The sequence below is a fragment of the Rhamphochromis sp. 'chilingali' genome, assembly GCF_963969265.1.
Source record: "Rhamphochromis sp. 'chilingali' genome assembly, chromosome: 2".
In the NCBI taxonomy this organism is placed as follows: Eukaryota; Metazoa; Chordata; class Actinopteri; order Cichliformes; family Cichlidae; genus Rhamphochromis; species Rhamphochromis sp. 'chilingali'.
In genome coordinates, this window is record NC_137930.1 from 53,620,371 (window position 1) to 53,640,852 (window position 20,482).

The 20,482-nt window shown below is 42.2% G+C and overlaps 1 protein-coding gene across 2 annotated transcripts in view; it reads right to left on the bottom strand.

Moving 5' to 3' along the window:
• Window positions 1–19,803, bottom strand: part of LOC308392867 (cGMP-inhibited 3',5'-cyclic phosphodiesterase 3A-like) — an 87,380-nt gene extending 67,577 nt beyond the window's left edge. Inside the window, exon 1 of one of the 2 annotated variants that reach the window (XM_080876152.1) lies at window positions 17,328–19,803. In XM_080876152.1, coding sequence (XP_080732278.1) covers window positions 17,328–18,242 — 915 coding nt within the window. In that variant the 5' untranslated portion in view covers window positions 18,243–19,803. The remainder of the gene's footprint in view (window positions 1–17,327) is intronic. The other variant, XM_080876151.1, reaches the window with a different exon arrangement.
• Between the last annotated feature and the right edge of the window lie 679 nt (window positions 19,804–20,482).

Genomic DNA, 20,482 nt, shown 5'->3' on the forward strand with positions numbered 1-20,482 from the left:
TAAATGTGTCTTATTTGTGCTCCTATTAGTAAGCACACATATATGTGTTGATGCATCACAGAATAAGCTTATGGAGACGTGCGTGCGCACGCACACGTGTGTGTGTGTGTGTGTGTGTGTGTGTGTGTGTGTGTGTGTGTGTGTGTGTGTTAAAACAAGCACAAGCTGCAGTCCACCTGGCACGCCAGTGGGCTTAATGAGTCTCACGTTCATGCAGCATGCACAGCCACATCCACCGCCTGAGGCTCTGATGACCAGGTGCTCTGACACAACACATCTTCAAAAAACAACGTGAGCAGGAGCCTCCCAGAGGACGGTTCCTCTAGTAATATCACCGTGACCAGCTAAGAAGAAACTGTTTTACTTTAAAATGTTGTTCTAAAATCTTGCTAGCTAACTATAACTAACTTTTGAAAAGGTGCAAGGCTGTCACAAACATTGCCTAAAGCGGGAAAATGTCAGTTACTTTGTAATCATTTTGCATATAATCTTGTTCCATTTTCCTATTCAACTCTCAACATCATTAGTGTTTGTTATTGTTCTTATTTTAAAGTTACAGAGTTTAAAATCTCACCACTAGATGTCAGTATATTGCAGTCAACACCTCTCAATTCAAGTGCTTAATCCTAGCTAAAGGTGGATGCTTAGCCAGTTTTTGTCAGCTTCTGTAATCTGCCGACAACAAGTAATTCTTACAAGATCTGGAATAAATGAGCATTTTTATGCACATTTTTTGTGTTAGAGCTCCAAATAGTTCAGGCGATGAGGTTTGAGGTGAGGAGGAAGAGGATGACATTTTATCCAAATGACGGTCACGTTGTCGCAAATGCCTACGACTTCTTTTCTACTACTACAAATATGCCCGGTCTCTAGCCACATAAATAAAAAGTACTGGGCCAAGCAGCAATATTCGTCTTGGCCAATGTATTCGAGATGGGAAGGCAACATGGCAGCTTCTATGATTCCGGGAATACATCAGTTTGTTAGAAGATGGAATTACACACTAATACACACTGTGTAAAGCTTGAGTCAGGAACATTTGCTTAGTGTTGTTGGCTAAAAAGTATTTTCTTCTCCAAAATAACCCCCCCCCCCCCCCCCCCCCCCCCCCCAACTTTACATACGATGAAGCTACACAGCAGCTGTGTGGAGTCTTTCATAAACTGTTTATGCTGAGTCTGAGTCTGCAGAGGGTCCCGGTGATGTGGAAGACATCATGCCTCGTCCCTGTACCAAAGACGCCTCGTCCCAGTGGCCCCCAGGATTACAGGCCCGTGGCACTGACCTCCCACATCATGAAGACCCTGGAAAGGCTCATCCTGGACCAGCTGCGACCCATAGTAAGACCACATCTGGATCCCCTTCAGTTCGCTTATCAGCCTCGTCTCGGAACAGAGGACGCCATCATCTACCTGCTCAATCGTGTCTACACCCATCTGGACCAGCCGGCGAGCACTGTGAGGGTCATGTTTTTTGACTTTTCCAGTGCTTTCAACACCATCAGGCCGACCCTCCTGGGTGATAAGTTAGCAGCGATGCAGGTGGATGCTTCTCTGGTGTCCTGGATTGTTGATTACCTGACAGGAAGACCACAATATGTACGTCTCCCACAGTGTGTGTCTGACAAGGTGATTAGCAACACAGGGGCACCACAGGGGACTGTCCTCTCCCCCTTCCTCTTCACCCTCTACACCACAGACTTCAGCCACTGCACAGAGACCTGCCATCTTCAGAAGTTTTCTGATGACTCTGCGGTGGTTGGATGCATCAGCAGGGATGATGAGACAGAGTACCGGGCTGTGGTCGACTCCTTTGTCACGTGGTGTGAGCAGAATCATCTGCAGCTCAACGTGGCAAAGACCAAGGAACTGATCGTGGACTTCAGGAAGACCAGGAAACACTTGACCCCTGTTTCAATCCAGGGGGTCAGTGTTGACATTGTGGAGGACTATAAATACCTTGGAGTACACATTGACAATAAACTGGACTGGGCTAAAAACACCACAGCACTTTACAGGAAGGGCCAGAGTCGTCTCTATTTTTTGAGGCGACTGAGGTCCTTCAACATCTGCCAGAAAATGCTGAGGATTTTCTATGAGTCTGTGGTGGCCAGTGCGATCCTCTATGCTGTTGCATGCTGGGGGAGCAGGCTGAGGGTCGCAGATGCCAACAGACTTAATAAACTGATCCGTAAGGCCAGCAATGTTGTGGGGATGGAGCTGGACTCCCTCAAGGTGGTGTCGGAGAGGCGGATGCTGTCCAAGATAAAGACAATGTTGGATAACACCTCCCACCCACTCCATGACATGTTGGTCAGTCACAGGAGCTCGTTCAGTGAGAGACTGAGATTACCGAAAAGCACCACTGAACGACACAGGAAATCATTCCTGCCTGTGGCCATCTCCCTGTACAACGCATCCACTTAACACACTGTTTGCTGCTACAACTACACATGTTTCTTTTCCAAATATTTATTTATAAGTGACTTATGTATGTATGTATGTATATATATGTATATATTGTACTATTCTTAGTTAGCGTATTGTCTGTCTTGTCTTAATGTTGGTTTAAAATGGAGCACTGTAACAAAAAATAATTTCCCCCAGGGATCAATAAAGTATTCTGATTCTGATTCTGATTCTGATTCTGAACTTGTAATAGAAGGAGTTACATTTCATATTTAAAATGAATTCTGATATTTTGGGGATTGAAAACAATATTTTCATTACAAGTTAGCATTAAACTGAATTACTAAAGACAGGGGTGGGCAAAGAAGGAAGTATCTTGCCCCGACATGGACGGGATCCAGTCGGGATCTAGTCCAGTCATTTCAGACTTAGCAACACAAATATACTGATGAACTGCAGCTGCGGGGTCTGAAGAGAAGGCCACCTCATTACTTCACCTCCCAAAAAAAACAAAAACCTCTGCCACGCTTTCTTCCTCACTCACTTCTCTTGTTACTAAGGGCAAGAGGGTACACCTGCACTCAAGAGAGCCATTTCTGCATCCGTTACTTTAGGGCGGACCGGCGGTAATAACAGTGCTACTGCTGATCGGAGTTCAGTTTCTCCCGCACCGTTTACTCTTGATCCTCAGACTTCCTGAGAACAAATGAACAACTTTTTGTTAGGGATTATGATTCAAGGAGTGTTAGAATTTTATCCACATGTTTGAGTTAGTGGGAGGGTTCGATTGCAGCCAATGGAATTGCTGGCTGCTGCAACCTGCAGCACAGTCCTGCCGATCTGAAAAACCTGACCAGTCTGCTGCTACCACGGCATTGATATAGAGCGCTAAAGGACCTTGAAGGGAATGCATCTGTCCAACATGTCTCATCTCCCCTAATGTTTCCTCTCAGATGTGACCCTTGGTTCCAGTTCCTTTCCAGCAGCTGATCACCATATGTAAAAGGCCCACACAGGTCCACTGAATCCCTCCCTAATGGGCTGCACAGATGCCACTTTCCTGGAACATCTCTCCCCGTGTGTGTGTGTGTGTGTGTGTGTGTGTGTGTGTGTGTGTGTGTGTGTGTGTGTGTGTGTGTGTGTGTGTGTGTGTGTGTGTGTCCGTATCCCTGCCTTTCTCTGTGAAAACAGACTCTGACGTTCCACACATTCTCTTCAATATGTTTCACCGCTGTGTCTGGAAACAATGAAAAGATGCTGGGTGAGAAGTGTGGGGAGAAGAAAAAAATGCAAAGGAAGAATTGTGGAAAATGACACGGTGGGAGAAAGGGAAACACATAAGGGGGAAAATTATACTGCTGTTTGGATAAGAGTTGTTGAGGGTAAGTAAAAAGGGAAGTACGTAAGCTAACAGCAGGTCAGTTGTGAAGGGAGGAGGAGAGGGAGTGGGTGAGGGTAGATTATTGACTTAATGGCAGAATCAAGGCTGTCAAGTGCTGCAGAGACACTGTTTGTGCAGTTTGGACTGGATCTGCTAGAGCGTGCGATGTGATGATGGAAATCTTACACTCAAAACAAGCCCACTGACCTTTTCATCCGCCGGTCCCTGAATCAGAGTTAACATTGTGCCAATGTGGAAATAAATGGGTGCTTATTACAGCTTATAACACTGCACTCTGGCCCCCTTTATTGCAGGTGGGCGCGCGTGTTATGCGTGCATGTGCACTTTGTGTAAAATGAAGCAGATAATTATCTTTATAAACATGTAGTTGGCTCGGGTCTCAGCCCGCTGTCCGTCAGCAACCAGAGGGGCTGGCGAGGAATGCAAAAATCTTAGAAACTGGGTCACTTCTTGAAGGTGACCAATCTTCGTTATCCCTGACATTTCCGAAATAATCAGCTCGTCATAAACAGTATGAGGACCCTCTAGAGGTCCAACCATTTTGTTCGTGAAGAGGCCTGATCAAACATCTGCCTGGAATAATATGATGCCTCTGATGCTTCCCATAACTAACAAAGAGGACACAGCTGCTAAAAAGTGATCTGGATTAAAAACCTAACATTATCACGACTGCGCAGCCAAGCTACTAATTGAGATCAACAGGCACTGATGTTTGCCTTTCTTAAGATCTAGGATAAGCAAATTTTTTCTCAGAAATTGGAAACTGACTGCCAGCTGTGGCATGCCAGAAAGTGAAGCAAGGGAGAAAGGCTGAACATATTATTGTGACGTATATGCAACATAGATATCCAAAATATTTGTCTAAAAATCCAAATATTTGCAAAGATTCTGGGATAAATCCCTGGAAATGAGGTGTTTGCAAAGACAATAAGACGGACTTGTTCATATAAAAATCGCCGACTGTTCTGCCAGCAAAGAATTGCTTGCACCTTTTCTCTGCTGAAGAATGAACAAAGGAAGAATGAGAGAGACTACACATCTAACTCTTGTGTGAATAAACATGCTGTTTCCATTATTTGATGTAATCAAATTTGTTCAAATTAGCGCAAACTATGTAGAAGATCAGCTACGCCGCAGATTTGCATATCAGGTTTAGGGGGTGAAATCTGATTAGACGAAACTCCCACGGGAGAATGAGTCCAGATTCAAATGATGTCACATGAAAAGGCTAAAAGAGAAACAAAAATTGAAAGTAATAAATAAAAACAAACCCATAATAATTGTGTTTCTGGGTTGAATTCTGACATTAAAACGGCAATGAAATGATTGAATATACAGATATACTCAATACCTTCTAATTACAGACTGATCAGATACATGTGAGACCACAACAGCGATCTCTAATGTAGTTTAGGAAAACCTCCAGCAGGGCTTCTATGTTTAATTTTTTCTTTTACTCTCAGAAATGTTTGTGTTGACTCAACTTTTAAGGATTGTTTTTCATTAAAATCTGATTTAACCTTCCCTGGTTAGGGTCACTTGCCATAAAAAAACAAGAACAAGAGATTTTTTTTAAAAAAAGATAGACCCCCAAACACCTGGTCAATAGTGTGCCCTTGTTCAGTGATTTCAGGTTATAGAACCAATAGATGTCAGAATCAATCGACCCTTCTCCTATTGGGATTTCTGCATGCAACAGAGCATTCTTTAGAAAACCAAAACAATGATTTAAAACATAGTAAAGCGCTCGAAGGAGCTGGAACGGCAGATTCTGGCAATAATGGTGACTAAGCTATGAGTGCAGCTACAACAAGTCATGTGACCCAGCTTCAGCATAATAATATTGATTGCAGATGTCACACCTGTAACAAAACTGTACAGGTTTGGTTCTCCAGTGGGAATGCATGTCAGCTTGAACTGTGCAGTCACTCTGCTGGAACAAAAAAACGTGACAGGCACAGTTGCATTTTCAGGAAAAGGTGCAAATAGCCGTGAGATAAAGAGAGCCTACATATCTAACTGACAGACCAGGAAGAAAGGCTTTATGTAACATCTGAAATCACGGCAGATGGGAAAAGGAGACAATTGATGGAGCTGCTGGAGAGCTGAACATCCACCTTACATAACCAAAGTGGCGTAACTAAAAGACGTACTGTAGAATCGGCTTCAGGCTCCTTTTTTCCTGTCGCTCGGACACCTGTTAGAGAAAAACCACCAGATATTACCTCAGTGACTCACTAAGTCACTTCTGTGATGCTTTAACTCTTAGACTAATATCTCACAAGCAGACGACCGCATTGGTTCACGTCTGCGCACAGCCATAAACGCAAATGAGACCCACCTAAATGTCTTGTGTCATTTATTCGCTTTCTGTGGGCATTTTAACGGAAAATAAAGACAGAGTACAATGTGTGCATAAAAACTAGGTGTTAGTGTGTGCGTGTGTATATGCACGTGCGCATGCAGGCTCATCTGTGCAACATATGCTCAACCAGCCCAAGGCTCCTTGCCTCTTGAGAAGTGGGTCACGTTTCCTGATGACGACAAAGGTCCTTCTGCCTCTCCAGTTTGTGGAGTTTTGCCAAAACCACCACATGCCTTTCTTCATCCTTACAATGGAAACGCTAACCCTAAAGAATCATCAGCCAAACCTATCAGAATTTTTGAATGGCAATACTGAAGTGTGACTGACCACATGGGAAGGGGTGGGGGGGTGCAACACGACAGACATATTATGTTGGCAAACTTTTTTCCAATCTGAACAGAAGAGAAGAAAAGGGAAGGATAATCATAGATATGGAGATTTCATTCAAGCTGTCAGGCCCCGGAGGAGACGATGCAGGAACCAGAGAGAGTATGAATGGAACAGCAGCTAATGGAAAATATTATGGAGAGAGAGGGAATGTGGAGAGAGAAATCTAAGGTGGCCCTTGGCAAATAACCATTCAAAAAGCCTGGTACTCCTGTTCTAATCTCAGTCCCATTGCTACTGTATGAGCTTTCAGCGTTTCTCTTCACAACACACAGACTACAGACACGCACTAAACATATGAGTGTACATTATCATTTATTGGTTTGGCTTGTGCTACTTCAAGCAGCTAGCAGTTGGTATTGGCTAACTTGGGAAGGAAGGGGTGCCTGGAATCAACAGTCCAATATTTACACAGGATTGTGTGGCAAAACATGCATACACGGAAGAGCCTGCTGTTCATCGCAATAAACTCAGGCAGAATATAAATGGATGTCATCTACATAAAAGCAAGTTGCCCTTTGCATTGCTTAGTGTCTCCAAGCAGTGCCATAACAAATCAATGGGACCTTGCAATCTGTTTGTGCGTTTGTATATTGGAAGGCAGTTACATTGTCCAGAAAATATGCACAGCGGTACTTCATCGTGCTCTTCATTATACTTAAAGAGCACAAGCATTTGATGATAGACGTAGGACAGTGGCGCTGCCTTCGTCTCACTGTTTTCTAACAACTGGACACAGACCCACACTTCTAACTTAATACGAGAGCACTGAGTGAGCAATTAAGTCATGCAAGTGTGAGTCTGTCGGAGAGCCATTTGGTTGCTTTCTTTGCATCTTGAAACAAGTAAATGTCAAGTGCACAATACTCACTTAAAATAAAGATTTAAATATTTATCATACACACACTGAACAAAAAGAAAACAGTTCCTCTAAACTTTAGTGTTCACATCATTAAAACATAACATAAACTCTCCCTGAACTTAACAGAGAAAGACAGTCAAAACTTACAGTTACGGCTATTTCAGAATCAGCAGTCGCCATGCATGTCTTTGGATAGACTGGCAATGAATTGGATAATCAGAAGAAGACGGATGGATGTATGGATGGAAAACTAACTTATTTCTGAAAAATTAGCTATTTGTTGTTGCATAGTGGATTAAAAATGTAACCAAAGTTGTCCAAAAGAGGCTCTGCACTGTTAAATTAAATGTAACCTACTTTGGTATTACCTCATCCACAGCACGTCCATAAAAATCTAAATTATGGGGTGACCCAATAGATGAGAGGTTAGAGCGCATGCCACATGGGTAATGAATCACCAGTTTGCTTGTTATTCCCCTACTCTGTTTCCTTGCATTACCTGTCTATCTCTAATAGTATTATTAAAAAGAAAGGCATAAAATGCTCCCAAAAATGTTCTTTTTAAAAAACAAAAAAACAAATCATATCAACACCATTAATCTTCATGCCAGTTCAGCATGTACCTACAGTTATACATTGCACTTTTAATATCTGGTTAATTGAAAGTGACTGTGAAAAAACAACCCCTAACCCAAACCCGAAGACTCTTGCCACTGCAAGTGGTGAAATAGCCCGACTGACAGACAGATGTACAGACAGATTTTTTTTTTTCTCTAACATATTTAGAGAGTAAAACATAGCATTGAGCAGGGAACAGCAGAAGCCTTGTTGGCTGCAGGGACAGACGGGCTCATGGTGAGCCAGTGAGGCAGTGGGCCGGACTGAAGGGGAGGGCTCCCCAGGCAGAGGTTACAATAACACAGTTCCTTGCACCACGCCACTGAGCGGGAGAGACATAAAGCCTGCTGACTAAATCGGCTTTACATTCGGGTCTAAAAGATTATATTCCACAGTCAGAGCTTGACCAAATGAAATAAAGTGAGATACGATATGTACTTTATTAACCAGGGAACTCTGTCATTAACGATATGAAGCTGAAACTGTTTTAGCACAATGTAGCTGAGTAAGTCTACTCCACTTACTGTGCTGCACTCAAACTTTTAATCTACTTGAAATCTCAATTTTCCAGTACTTTATACTTACACTCTACACTGTATACCAGACACAAAAATTCTACATTTCATTCTATTAGGTTTACAGCTATAATGTGCAGATGAAAAAAGTTAACCTACGTAAAAGATTGAGCCTAAACTCAGCAAGATATATCCCTAAAGTAATTTTTATATATTGAGGAACAGGTAATAGTAATTCCATGATATAATGTATATTTAACTCCCATATAGAGCATTGTTGAGGCAGTGACATCAAAGTACCTATATCTACATATATTTACAGTACATATATTTAAGCACAAACGTAAATCGTGGACTGAGCAGTCTATTTAAACTAAAGGCCAATTTTATTACTGTGAGGATGTAAAGAAAAAGCACTGTGTGTGTGTGTGTGTGTGTGTGTGTGTGTGTGTGTGTGTGTGTGTGTGTGTGTGTGTGTGTGTGTGTGTGTGTGTGTGTGTGTGTGTGTAATTATGGAAATACACTCTTCCTTTAATGCTAAGTGTTGCACTTACTTGATTCTCATTAATAAAACACAAAACTATAAGAAGAACTTTTACTTTTTTTAATTACAATTTAGAAAGTTGTCATCTTTTTGTCTAATCTCAATACTCAAAGTAAATGTGTCACAAAATATGTTTGAATTTATGCACAATAGAAGCTCAAAGGGGCATGAAATCAAAACACTCAAAGAACAAGTTGTTTGGATTTATAAGACAGAATTTGAATAGTTTGAATCTCCACCACTCCTGTGTTCATGCAAGCTGTTATCAAGGATCTGAATACCTCTATAAACACTGGCATTTTGGAAACAGTACAATGTTTAAGGGACAACTCACACTACATGTTCAAGTTAAATTGAACAAAAAAGTCTCAACAGTCTGAACAGTTGAAAGCCTGAGAAACAAACCAGGCAGTGGATTACTAAATGCAGTCATTCATCACTGAAAACCACTTCTCTTGTCATGCTCTTGAAATGTATAATCAATTAATAGCTGACTATGTTTGGATTTATTGGGCAGCCTCAGTCATAGGGGCTCAAAATGTTCCCCCTCGCTAAATGAGTCATGGCAGCAGCAGCAGCAGCAGCGACAGCAGCAACTGTGGCCTGCTCTGTTTCTAATGCAGACACAATGATACTGGAACAGGAGGATTAGCTGACCTTCCCCTACTCAATCTGAGCTCAGATGAAAGAGTCCTTAGATAATTTTTTTTTCTGGGGAGGTATTTTCCAAAATATAAAAGGAAGAAAAGAGAGAGTGGAAACGAACAGTTATTTATTCTGTGTTTCACACATTCTACTGGCTGTCGCTATTTCAGTCTAGAACTACATTTCCACCTCCCTCTCCTGAATACGTACACATGCTCACTTGAGCACACACCTCCTGGGGAAATGTGAGAGTATCTATTCATTCGGCAGAGGCCAGCTGTACACCTGGTGACAGCCCGGGATGGTGGTGTTGGCTCAGGTCACGGTGTGCAGGGAGAGAAAGGGAAAGGGCTGAGTAAATGGGCCCGTGGGCCTGTCCTTCAGGCCCTTCAACCTGCACATTCCAATTCATATAGCAGCAGGGCAACGGCTGGAATGTCTCCTCATGTAAGGGATTACTGTCTTAAAGGTGGGCTCCTCTTGTGATTGAAAGGCCCCTAGGATGATAAATAGACATGAAAGCCTGAGGCATTGCATTCATTTCCCCAAACGAATGTACTGCCCATCCCTTAGAGAGCAAAATGGCTTGGCTTCAGGGTTACAGACACAAATGTTTGGATTCAAGAAAATACTGAAGTTATTCAAATTTTTTTCGGTTTCAGACTTCAGAATTTAGGAAAAGCTATCTTATGACTCTTTTAGATGTTAGATGTTTGCTTGCTAATATAAGTTTGTAAGTAAATTTTCAACATATACCCTCGTTTCATATGCATTGTAAAGGCCTGACAGTGATGCTAGAAATGTTAGCCAGAAAGCAGCCATGGCCTAAGGACCACAATGCCTAATTATGAAAAAAGATCCACCATAAAAATTCCACAACCGTTATTGGAATGTGGAACCAGCAGGACTTTTTCCTGGAACAATCCTTTACTAGATATATCCTGTATTGCCCCTGTAGTCTGGCACCATCTCTCAGGCATGCATTTGACCTACAGTGATCAGCCACAACACTAAAACCTCTGACTAGGTGAACTGAATAAAATTCTCGGGTTCTGTCATTTATGTCTGGGTAACTATGACAAGCCTACCCACCAAAACATTGTTTGCAGTCTGAGCATCTGCAGGATGTGCCACACTAAGTTTGATCCCTCAGGGCTCCAACCTGCAAGCCACAAGACACCACTGCCACCCTCCTGGTACCACAGGCATCACAGGACACCCCAAAAAGGACCTATGTTCATATTTCAAGGGTCAGAGCGATGTTGTGGCTTTTTAAAAGAATCAATATATCTACCAAATAGATCAATAAGAAGATACTGATCTCCTAGTTGATCTGAGGACTTTAAGATCTTATAAAATCTCTATTTATGTTTTTACCACCGTCTGTGCTCTAAAATCACTTTAGGCTGCATGTTTCTATAAACGATGTTATGGTAATGACAAATAAAGCTGAATATTCTTTACTTCTGCAGTTTCTTTGGTATTATTATTTTTCTTTAAGGGCAGTTTACCACATTTACAAAGTGGGCTATCTAATATTTCTTCATGCATTTAGATCTATCTAGCAGGGATAATGCTTACTGTTAAGCCAGATTTCCCCATATAGACTAATTTTTTAAAGTTGTTCCCAGCCAGTTCTTAAAAGTGCAGTCTTAAATAGACCAAAAATATATATATTTATACAATCATTACAAATTCAGTTGTTCTAGCAGTAAGATAAAAAGACATTAATGAGCTATAACAAGTAAAAAAAACTTTTCTCTAGAAAAATAAAAACATGTCTACAGTTCTCAAAATAAAAAATCAACAAGTTATGGTAATGACATGCTGACGCGAGTATTGGCTACGTAGTATTACAAACACTATCCAGCCCTATTGGTATGCACGGACATCCACTTCTTCACCACCACGTGCGCACACTTTCTCTCTATCTTTGTCTCACATACACAGACACACACTCATGCACAAGCACGGACGCCCACATACTCTACTCATAAACACTTTTGTGCCAGGAACATTCTGTTCACCTCCATTACAGAAATAGTCCATCTCTTATGGTAACACAGAAAACTTGAGTGACATAGTTGCCTTAGTCAAGAACACAGGAGAAATGAGTACAGTTCATAATCTACTATTCAATTCACGCAAAAAAAGAAGTTTAAAAAATCTGTACTTCACTTTAGATTCTGCTGTAGTCCAGTGTGAGCCAGTTACTGGGAACCTGAGGTGTTAATATGTGTGATGTGTGTTAGAGCTGGAGGCCTGCATCTGTCTAGCCGTTCCAGCTGTGTTGGGTTGCGTCTGTGGTTAGAGGCCCTCCATGTTTCTCAGAGCGGATTCAACCTCTCAGCCTACAGCAGCTGGCAGCCATCAAGCTGCTGGCACCACATACACACACACACACATGTGCACACATGCTCACACAGACGTCTGCAATTTCCATGGTAATCAGTAGAGAACCAGAGCGTGGTTGTGCCAGGGTTAGGGAAGAGAGGGAAGGATATTCAATTCAGTCCCGGACCTCTAGTTTGGTTGGCTTAAATGATCAGAGATACAGGGAATGAGCTAGATCTTGTTGCTGTAAATGACTGAAATGAAAGAAGTGGACACAGATGTGTGATTCAGGAGAGTAGTTTAAAGAATAATTCTGGTTAATCAAAGCCTGGGCGTTATTTGTGTTGTTTTGCGATCAATACTGATAACTTTGTTCTCGCTCAGTTAAATGCTAAGCTCTAGGATCAAGGTAATATCACTAACAAGTGATTATGGACAAGAAAATTAGCTCATTGTCAAAATATAGCACTGTGTCATGCGGCAAATTTGACATCACATCCTGTAAGCCTGTGTCGCGCACAACAATCTCTGTAGCACTTCAGTCAGTCGTGCAGCTCTTGATTTTGTAACCTGGCACGTTGCGCCATGGCAACTGTAGTTTGGTTGAAGACACAAGTGTACAATCGTAGTGGTTTTTTACCGCCATTTGAATGCTATTCCAGTATGGAAGCTGAGAGACATACAGATGTACAGAAGAAGACGTTGGAACGGTTTGAAAACTTGACAGTTTGTGGAAAAATCTGGGAAAAAAACACTGGACAAAGTCTTAGCTTTTGGTAAAGGCATTGTTTAAAACTATTTGTTGATCAGCTGGATACATTATTTAAAAGAAATTAAAAAACAAAAGCCACTGGCATAGATAACCTGTTTGGTTTGGTTACATAGTGTCAAAGCCATTTATCTGATACTTAAGCCAGCTGAACTACATATTAATCACTTCAGTGTGCACAATGACGACATATTTGATTGAAGTGATTGACAAAACTATGGAAACAGCACCCAGTTCTCATAATTCCAAGAGAACCTTTGGAGGCTTGGACGGGCAACTTCAAGACCAAAACCTGGAGTGATGTGGCTTCATGCTGGTTAGCCAACATGGCAGAGGTAACACATACAAATCTGGAGCATAAGCACGTTAAAAGTTGCTACTCTGCATCAGTAAAACGCAAGACTCTTCCACCATTCGGGGGGGGGGGGGGTAAGAGTAAGCCTGGTGTTTTGCCTGGCTACTAAACAAAACCTCAAATGACCTACTTTCATTCCTACCCCGATTCCTCCACCCCTCGCCTCCTCTTCACACACGCACAGCACAGCTAATACACGGGGACTGAATGAGGACTGAAAGTGTGAAGTGGAACGCCCAATCACAAGACACGGAACCCCATGCTGATATCAGCTTCCTTTCCAAGTGCAAAAGGAGGCTTTCAGTGAGACCATTCCTAACCCAGAGGCCATTCAAGTTTTTGAAAAATATTTAAGAAAAAAAAAAAAGTTAAAACGCATCATGTCCCATGAGGCTACGAGTTTAGAATACAAACAAGCTGCTCAGGATGAGAGTGTGCAGTGGTAAATCACTGCCCTACAGGCTATCAACAACCTCCTCCATCCAAACACAATTCAATTACGGACAGTGCGGTAAAAATAGAGTAAGAGGAAACCTTTACAAGAGCAACAGTAATTGTGTTTGGAACCCATTCTGCAGGAAGTCATTATCATAGATTTCAAGAATATCTTCATCATCCGAGTTAAGAAAGAATTTCCTCCTCTGGCTGGGATAATATTTGTGCTGGTGTCAGAGAGAGTACAGAGAGTGGAGAAATAGCTATGGAAAGGGGCAGGGTTAGTGAGAGAAAGGGGAGTGGCTTCAAAGACCTTGCAAAGGGTGTAGTACTTTACTCCCCATTACCGGCCTGATCAGCTCTGCCCAAACTTTGCAGCTCAGGTAGGAGAGGTCAAAACTGCTTTCCTCTGCTTCTGCGCACAGAAAGTTCTATGGTGGCGCTTATGTCTACAGCAGGACAGCCTTGGACTCAAATTTCCTCACATGCTGTGAAAAGTGATCCACACGAGTCCACACCTTATTCTCCAGTTCAATATCCCCAACTGAAATACAGAAGACCGGCTTGTCATTTCGTATTAAACCAAGACGAAGAACTATCCCGCAGAGGCCCCTGCTAGCTGCTATCAGATCAGCTGATAATGACTTTCTTTTATTAAGCCAAAGATGGGGGTGGGAGGTGGGGGGGACAACCCCAGCATTGCAAAATGCATCTATTTAGTGAGCTGATAGATGTCGGCAGCCAATTTGTGTTTAAAAAAAGGGAAAATTACTGTTTATCAAATCTACTGTTGTGCGAATTTGAGCAGTGCCTCAAAGCGTGACTTTGGAAGGATGGTGATGAGAATGGGGGGTAGAGTAGCTTTGAGATTTGTGATGAAGCAAAGAAACAGATTTCTCTTTGCTCTGTTTATTTTCTGAATAAACAGTTTTTACATCGTGACTATGAATCTGAAGAGCTTTGTTTCTTTTTTTTTGTTTTTTTTAATAAGACTCAAAGGTCTTTGAGAGAAGCTTCCTGAGAAAAATAAAGTTAAGTATCAAATGTAATGCTCCATCCAGGATTACACTGTTCTTCAAACACTTCAGTCACATAGCACTAGTGTAAACATCATTGGGTCAACACAGCGCAGATGTACTCCTTGTTATGCTGCTTCTTTAAAACATCATAACTCTCTTGAAAACAGCAAAAGGGCAAACTGTTAAAACATCAACCAGCCTCTTTACAACAAAGACACTCCTAGAAAATTACAGCCTCGTTGCTGTTAAACACTAAATACATATATTTTCATCTGCCAGACGGATTTTTAAAAAAATATATAGATGTATATATTTGCTGTCTGGCATCTCTCCTGTTCCCATCACCATGTGGCGGTTGCTTCGCGGGCCCCGAAAAGTGTGACTGATCCCCTTCACCCCCACCAACCCCCTGGGATGCCAGAGCCCAGTGGGAATAAGGTGATGACTAGTGTGGATCAGCGCAAGCTTGTTTACACATTACAGACCACACAGACAAGACAGCATATGCACGCCATGTGTGGCTCAATTACATGCAGGCGGTGACTGGTCAACTGCTAAGCAGAACCATCAGAGATGAAAGGGAAGGGTGCATCACTTGGCCTTTGTTGTAGAAGCTTTAATATGTCGTGAACTTCTTCATGTTGCGCTGTGGGTGCCTGCATTGCCGTCTTTACGTCCCACTACAAACACCTGTAATTGAGACGGTCTTTCAGCAGAGGGCTCCAGCCTGGCTGAGGTGACAATGTAGGAGAGTCACAGATGTTGTAAATGTCTGCACTCTTTCATGATATTGCCTACTTTGTCAGCTGGTTCCATCCTGCTTTTGAGTGAGGTATGGGGACTGAAAACACAAAACATCATAAATCATAACTTGTCTGTTTTTACTGTGCTCTAAGCAACTGTTTTGAATTCAGTGGAGCCTGAATCCAAAAGTAAAACCTGGTGTCCACCCTTTTTTATGTGTTTTGACATCTGCAAGCTTTGTAAAGGTGCATTGCTGTGACTTATTGCAGTTTAGCTGTCAAATGTATCCGCGTAGTCTCACTGCTTTGGTGAGGCATGGAGAAATTAAAAATATACTTTACTGAACTTTTACCTTTACTCGATTTCTGAATTGTTTTAAAAGCATCGTCGCGTACACTGAAAACAAGAGCAAATTTAGAGAATATTTCATGCAGAATTGAGAAGATATCAAAAACTATATGTAGAAATTGAACTGCTTTCCTCATGTGTAAATAAATATAATATGAAATAATTTATTTTATTTGTGGGACAACTCTTTAACATCCTACTTCAAGTAAAAAAAAGTAAAAAATAAATACACAAAAATAAGCTTCAGTTGCAAAATCATTCCTAAATAAAAAAAAAGTGCAAAGTGTAAAATATCTAAGAGTCTTTTCATATCCAAATTGTGCACCATATGTGTGCATGTGTGTGACCACAAAGAAAAACAAACTAGCACACTGCAACACTAACTAGCCCTGAAGGCATCTTTCAAGTGGCCGACAGTGCAGCCTCTCATCTGCCACACTAACCACACTCATAGGTCACAACGATAGCTTTGATGGCTCTAAAAGTCAGTTTCCCATTCATTGATTTTGCATTCGAAAGGCTTTAAGAGTTGATATGAGTTCATTTAAGTGAAGCTAACCTGTCTTCTTTAACGCAGGAATGCATGTGTAACAGTATCAGTAAAAATTTGAAAGTCAGTGCAACCACATTCCAGAGGTTTAAGTACAGCAAGCAAGTAAAGTGGTGAGAAACAAGTGACATTAAAGTCCAAGACAGAAAAGCAGTGGCTCAGACATTATCTGGGGAAAACATTTGATAAAAAAAAAATTAGGGATGACAGGGATCAGCTTCCCTTTCTCATCAGTACTCGAAGGCACGGACTCAAAAATAGCATTCCATTTAGCAAAAACACTTCACATTTGGTACTTTATTTTTGAAATGACAAAAGTGAGCTTGACATTAAACCATAGGCCGAAGTTTTTTTTCTACTCCAAAAACATTACACTGGTTTGAAATGTGCATCGATTTCTTGAAAAATGAGGAAAATCTGCATTAATTCATATGTTTTTTAAGATGTATTATCAGTTTAGATTTTTAAAAAGGTATTTGTAATGATAACTTGTCTAAACAGTTTAAGTGTGGATGTAAATAGGAAAAATAAATCCTTTGTTAGTATTGAATTTGTGCCTGAGAGTGGCTGCAATTAGCTCCACAAAATATGACAAGATATCTGTCAAAAATGATTTGATCTGATCAAAGATCAAAGCACACCCAAGTAAACTGTAATCTCCACACTGCAAGGTTAAAAAAAATACAAAAAACAACACATTACTTAACAATAATTATAATAATACTTGTATTATCATATTATTAGACTTTCTGTTGTTATGTTATTCTGTTGTGACATGCCTGACTTTCCTTTTCAAATTAGGATCCTGCACACTGTCTGGCTTTGTTAAAATCCCTGCTAATAATAATAAAATAACATTGAAATTTGTGATCAGATCCATAAAGGGCCAGTGGTCCATGTTTTGATGCCACTGCTCAGACTGTTCCCATCTTTCCTCCGCTCCACTCAAAAAAACAAAAACAAACAAAAAAAATTCATAGGACACAAAGCAGAAAGAGAAAAGTTCAAGGGGACAAGAACTTCTTACCTGGTCTCTTTGGATGCATGGCAGAGAGGTCCGGCGATGTGACTTGCTGTTGGACTGACTGTGTGCCATGTCTGAGGCTATCACAGAACTGGACCTCCTGCGCCTTTTAAATACAGGGATCTCTTCCCTGGCCTCAGTCACAGGGGTGCAGCCCTCCTTGTGTCTCCCTTGGTTGGGAAGGAGCTTGTCAGCATACCTCGCCAGCAGGATGCCCAGCACTCCAACCAGGTACGCTACGTATGGTCTCCAAGTGGCCCGCACTTTGTGCAGAGAGAAGAGTGAGATAGTCCTGACTACGCTGATGAAAACGATCACCGATATGCCCTGATTCAACCGTACTACCATGAGTGCGCCGGTGGCCACGCAGAGGAGCACAACAACTGCCGCTGTCGTGAATGAAAACAGCTGCTCATCTGTCCCATCCAGAAGAGACCACGCCGCTACTTCGCCCAGGTGGCACAAGGTTAGGAGGGAGATGGCGGTCTGGATTAGAACCCCGCAGCGGATTAAGTACACACCGACCCAAAAGAAGGCACATACAAGGGTGAACAATGGCGAAACCACACTCCAGCAAGTTTGCAACAGCTCTGCTGCGCAGCCTGAAACGAAGTGAAGGGGAGACGATGAATGCGAGAGTCTGCTGTCAGCGCTGCTGCTGGCATCAGCTTTCCAGTCTGCACATTTGACCAGCAGAGCGAGAAAAAACGAAAGCGAGCCCACACACACCGCACTCCGGAGTCTTTGCGAACTCCATATTTTTGTAAACATCAGTCTCACCCACGACTCATAGTGTCGGTCTCGCCACAGTGGAATGACACATGTTTTCACATAACCATTGCGATCCGGTGCGCCGAAGCTTCTTTCGTAAGTGCTACTCTGCGCACCGTTACTGCAAGCTTCTGAAGGCATCGCCATCACTCATGGCAGATATGAAGTATGAGGAAGTCTATAATGCATCTATGATAGTGCGGTCATGGGACAGGACACAAGTGACAAAACAAGCGTAATTTATTGTAGGCACAAAGGAAAAGAGCACGGCGAATACGCACACACGTCTCTCCATTTACGCATGGAGATGTACTGCCAGGGAATGCACTCTTTTGTTTTTCCAGGTGCGGGATGAGGAACTGCTGCCCCAAAACAACATAAAAGAAGCATGGACGACAGAATTACTCAGATGTGTTACAGATCTAGGGCACCGCTTCTTTGCACACACATGTCCCGCGTTGCCCTCCTTTGTGGCGCGCCGTCTCTTTGACTTTGTCTGCTGTCATTCTCGTTCTTTTGTACATCCACGGCCCGTGCAGCAGCAGCACCAGCAGCAGCAGTAGCAGTCTTTGCAAAACATCCGTCCCGTTCTGCGAACATTCAGCCTTAAACCATTTGTTTCGACACTTTTCGGTTTCTCCCCAAACGGTAAGAGTCTCCGGTTACTTTCGAGGATAAAAGCCGCTGAGGAATTTAAGCCGCTCGAGTGAGTGTCCGCCAGGTTGTCGCTCAGCGTTTCGCGTGTTTGTCACCAGCTCTTTAACCAGCCGTGAGTCTCAGCTCATTCACACCCCCGAGTAAATACTTCACACAGGGAGCAAGATATTGCAGCGGCAGTGAAACCCCCAAATCCTCCTCAGCCAGCCCAGCAGGCGTTGTCCTCACATATATTTTTTAAAACATTTTTAATACATCACCATGTAACATATACATGCATATGAGTATTTGTATACGTTTTTTTAAGATAGAAAATTTAAAAAAATTAAAAAAAAATGTGGACGACCTATATTTCCCTGGAGTTTCTCTCTGTTTGGAGTAATTACGGGGTCTTTAGGAACAAAAATTCAAAGCACGTTACATCACAAAGAGTTTATTTTAATTTATCATTTTCTTACATTATTTTTTTGTCAAAAATTTTATTTTATTTTTTCAGGAGAACCAAGCAAACTTCAGAGCTTCAAATTGCCTCGAGATGAATTCATTTTAAATTGAGGCTATGCGCAGATGCTGATGAGAGAAACGGGGCGCTCTGCATGCGAACTGTAGTTCGGCGAAATTCCCGGAACAGTGCTGTGGTTGTCCTCCAGCTCGACCCCCCTTCCATTGAAATATTTATCCCATCATCCCACTGTAAGTGTCAGTGATGATATACAGTATTACGTCACAGTGAAAGGTCTGCATCAATGTTTCAGCACAAGAGAGCCTGTGGGTGTATAAATGCACGGTGTTCACAGTTCATGAGGTGCATATGTGTGTTTCCTCACATGGCCTGCTATAATCTCGTGGGATTACACCCTTATCACGTGAATTGGATGCACCATATGCAAACAGAGATCCACCAAAGCAAGCACAGGTAATCTCATATTTGATGCTGTGCAAAGAAGTTGCCTCACGTTGGACTAGTATTTTTTTTTCTTTCTCAACCCTGACCCACCCCCCCTCCTCTCCCTCTCTTACACATTCACACACACACTTAAGCACACACTTTTAACCCTGAAGCTGTTTAACATTTAACATCTGGTCTTCTCATGAAGACAGAGCATTGTCTCTGTTAAGCCGAGGTCGCGCTTTTATAGCCCAACGTCCTTCTCCTGCTCCTTCTTCCCTGATTAAGACAGGTCAGCACAACTCCTTCCACCCAATGGCGTATTACAGAGCCCTGTGTATGCCTTGTCAGCTGTGATTAGTTAGAAGCAGGGGAGGAGAAGACGCGCTAACAGGGAGTGATAGGAGCAGGGAGGAGGCCGGGTCTTGTCCATCACCTCTCAGCACACGCTCGCAGAGAGCCAGACAGTCCTTTCAGTGCAGCGTGTCACCAGGCAGCTGCTGGCTGACTTTTTTTTTCAGCTTATCAGAACCCATAGGTAAGTTTTCTCAGGGAGAGCTGAAACAATGTTGCCTTATCAGAATGGTTTATTTCATAGGTGATAGGAACAGAAACATTCCCTCTTCAAACACGGAAGATAAGAGGAAGACAAAAGAGGGCAGAGCTGAAGTCAGCCAGAATACAGGATATACACGCATTCGTTAAATCGCTGTGTGTGGTAATGAAATGCAACATGATTTTATTATGTGATAGGTTGCAAAAATAGATTGTGTAAAGGGAAGCACACCAGGTTGGGATGCTTTGGACACCACCTGTGTTATCAAAATTTAAAGCTAACAGC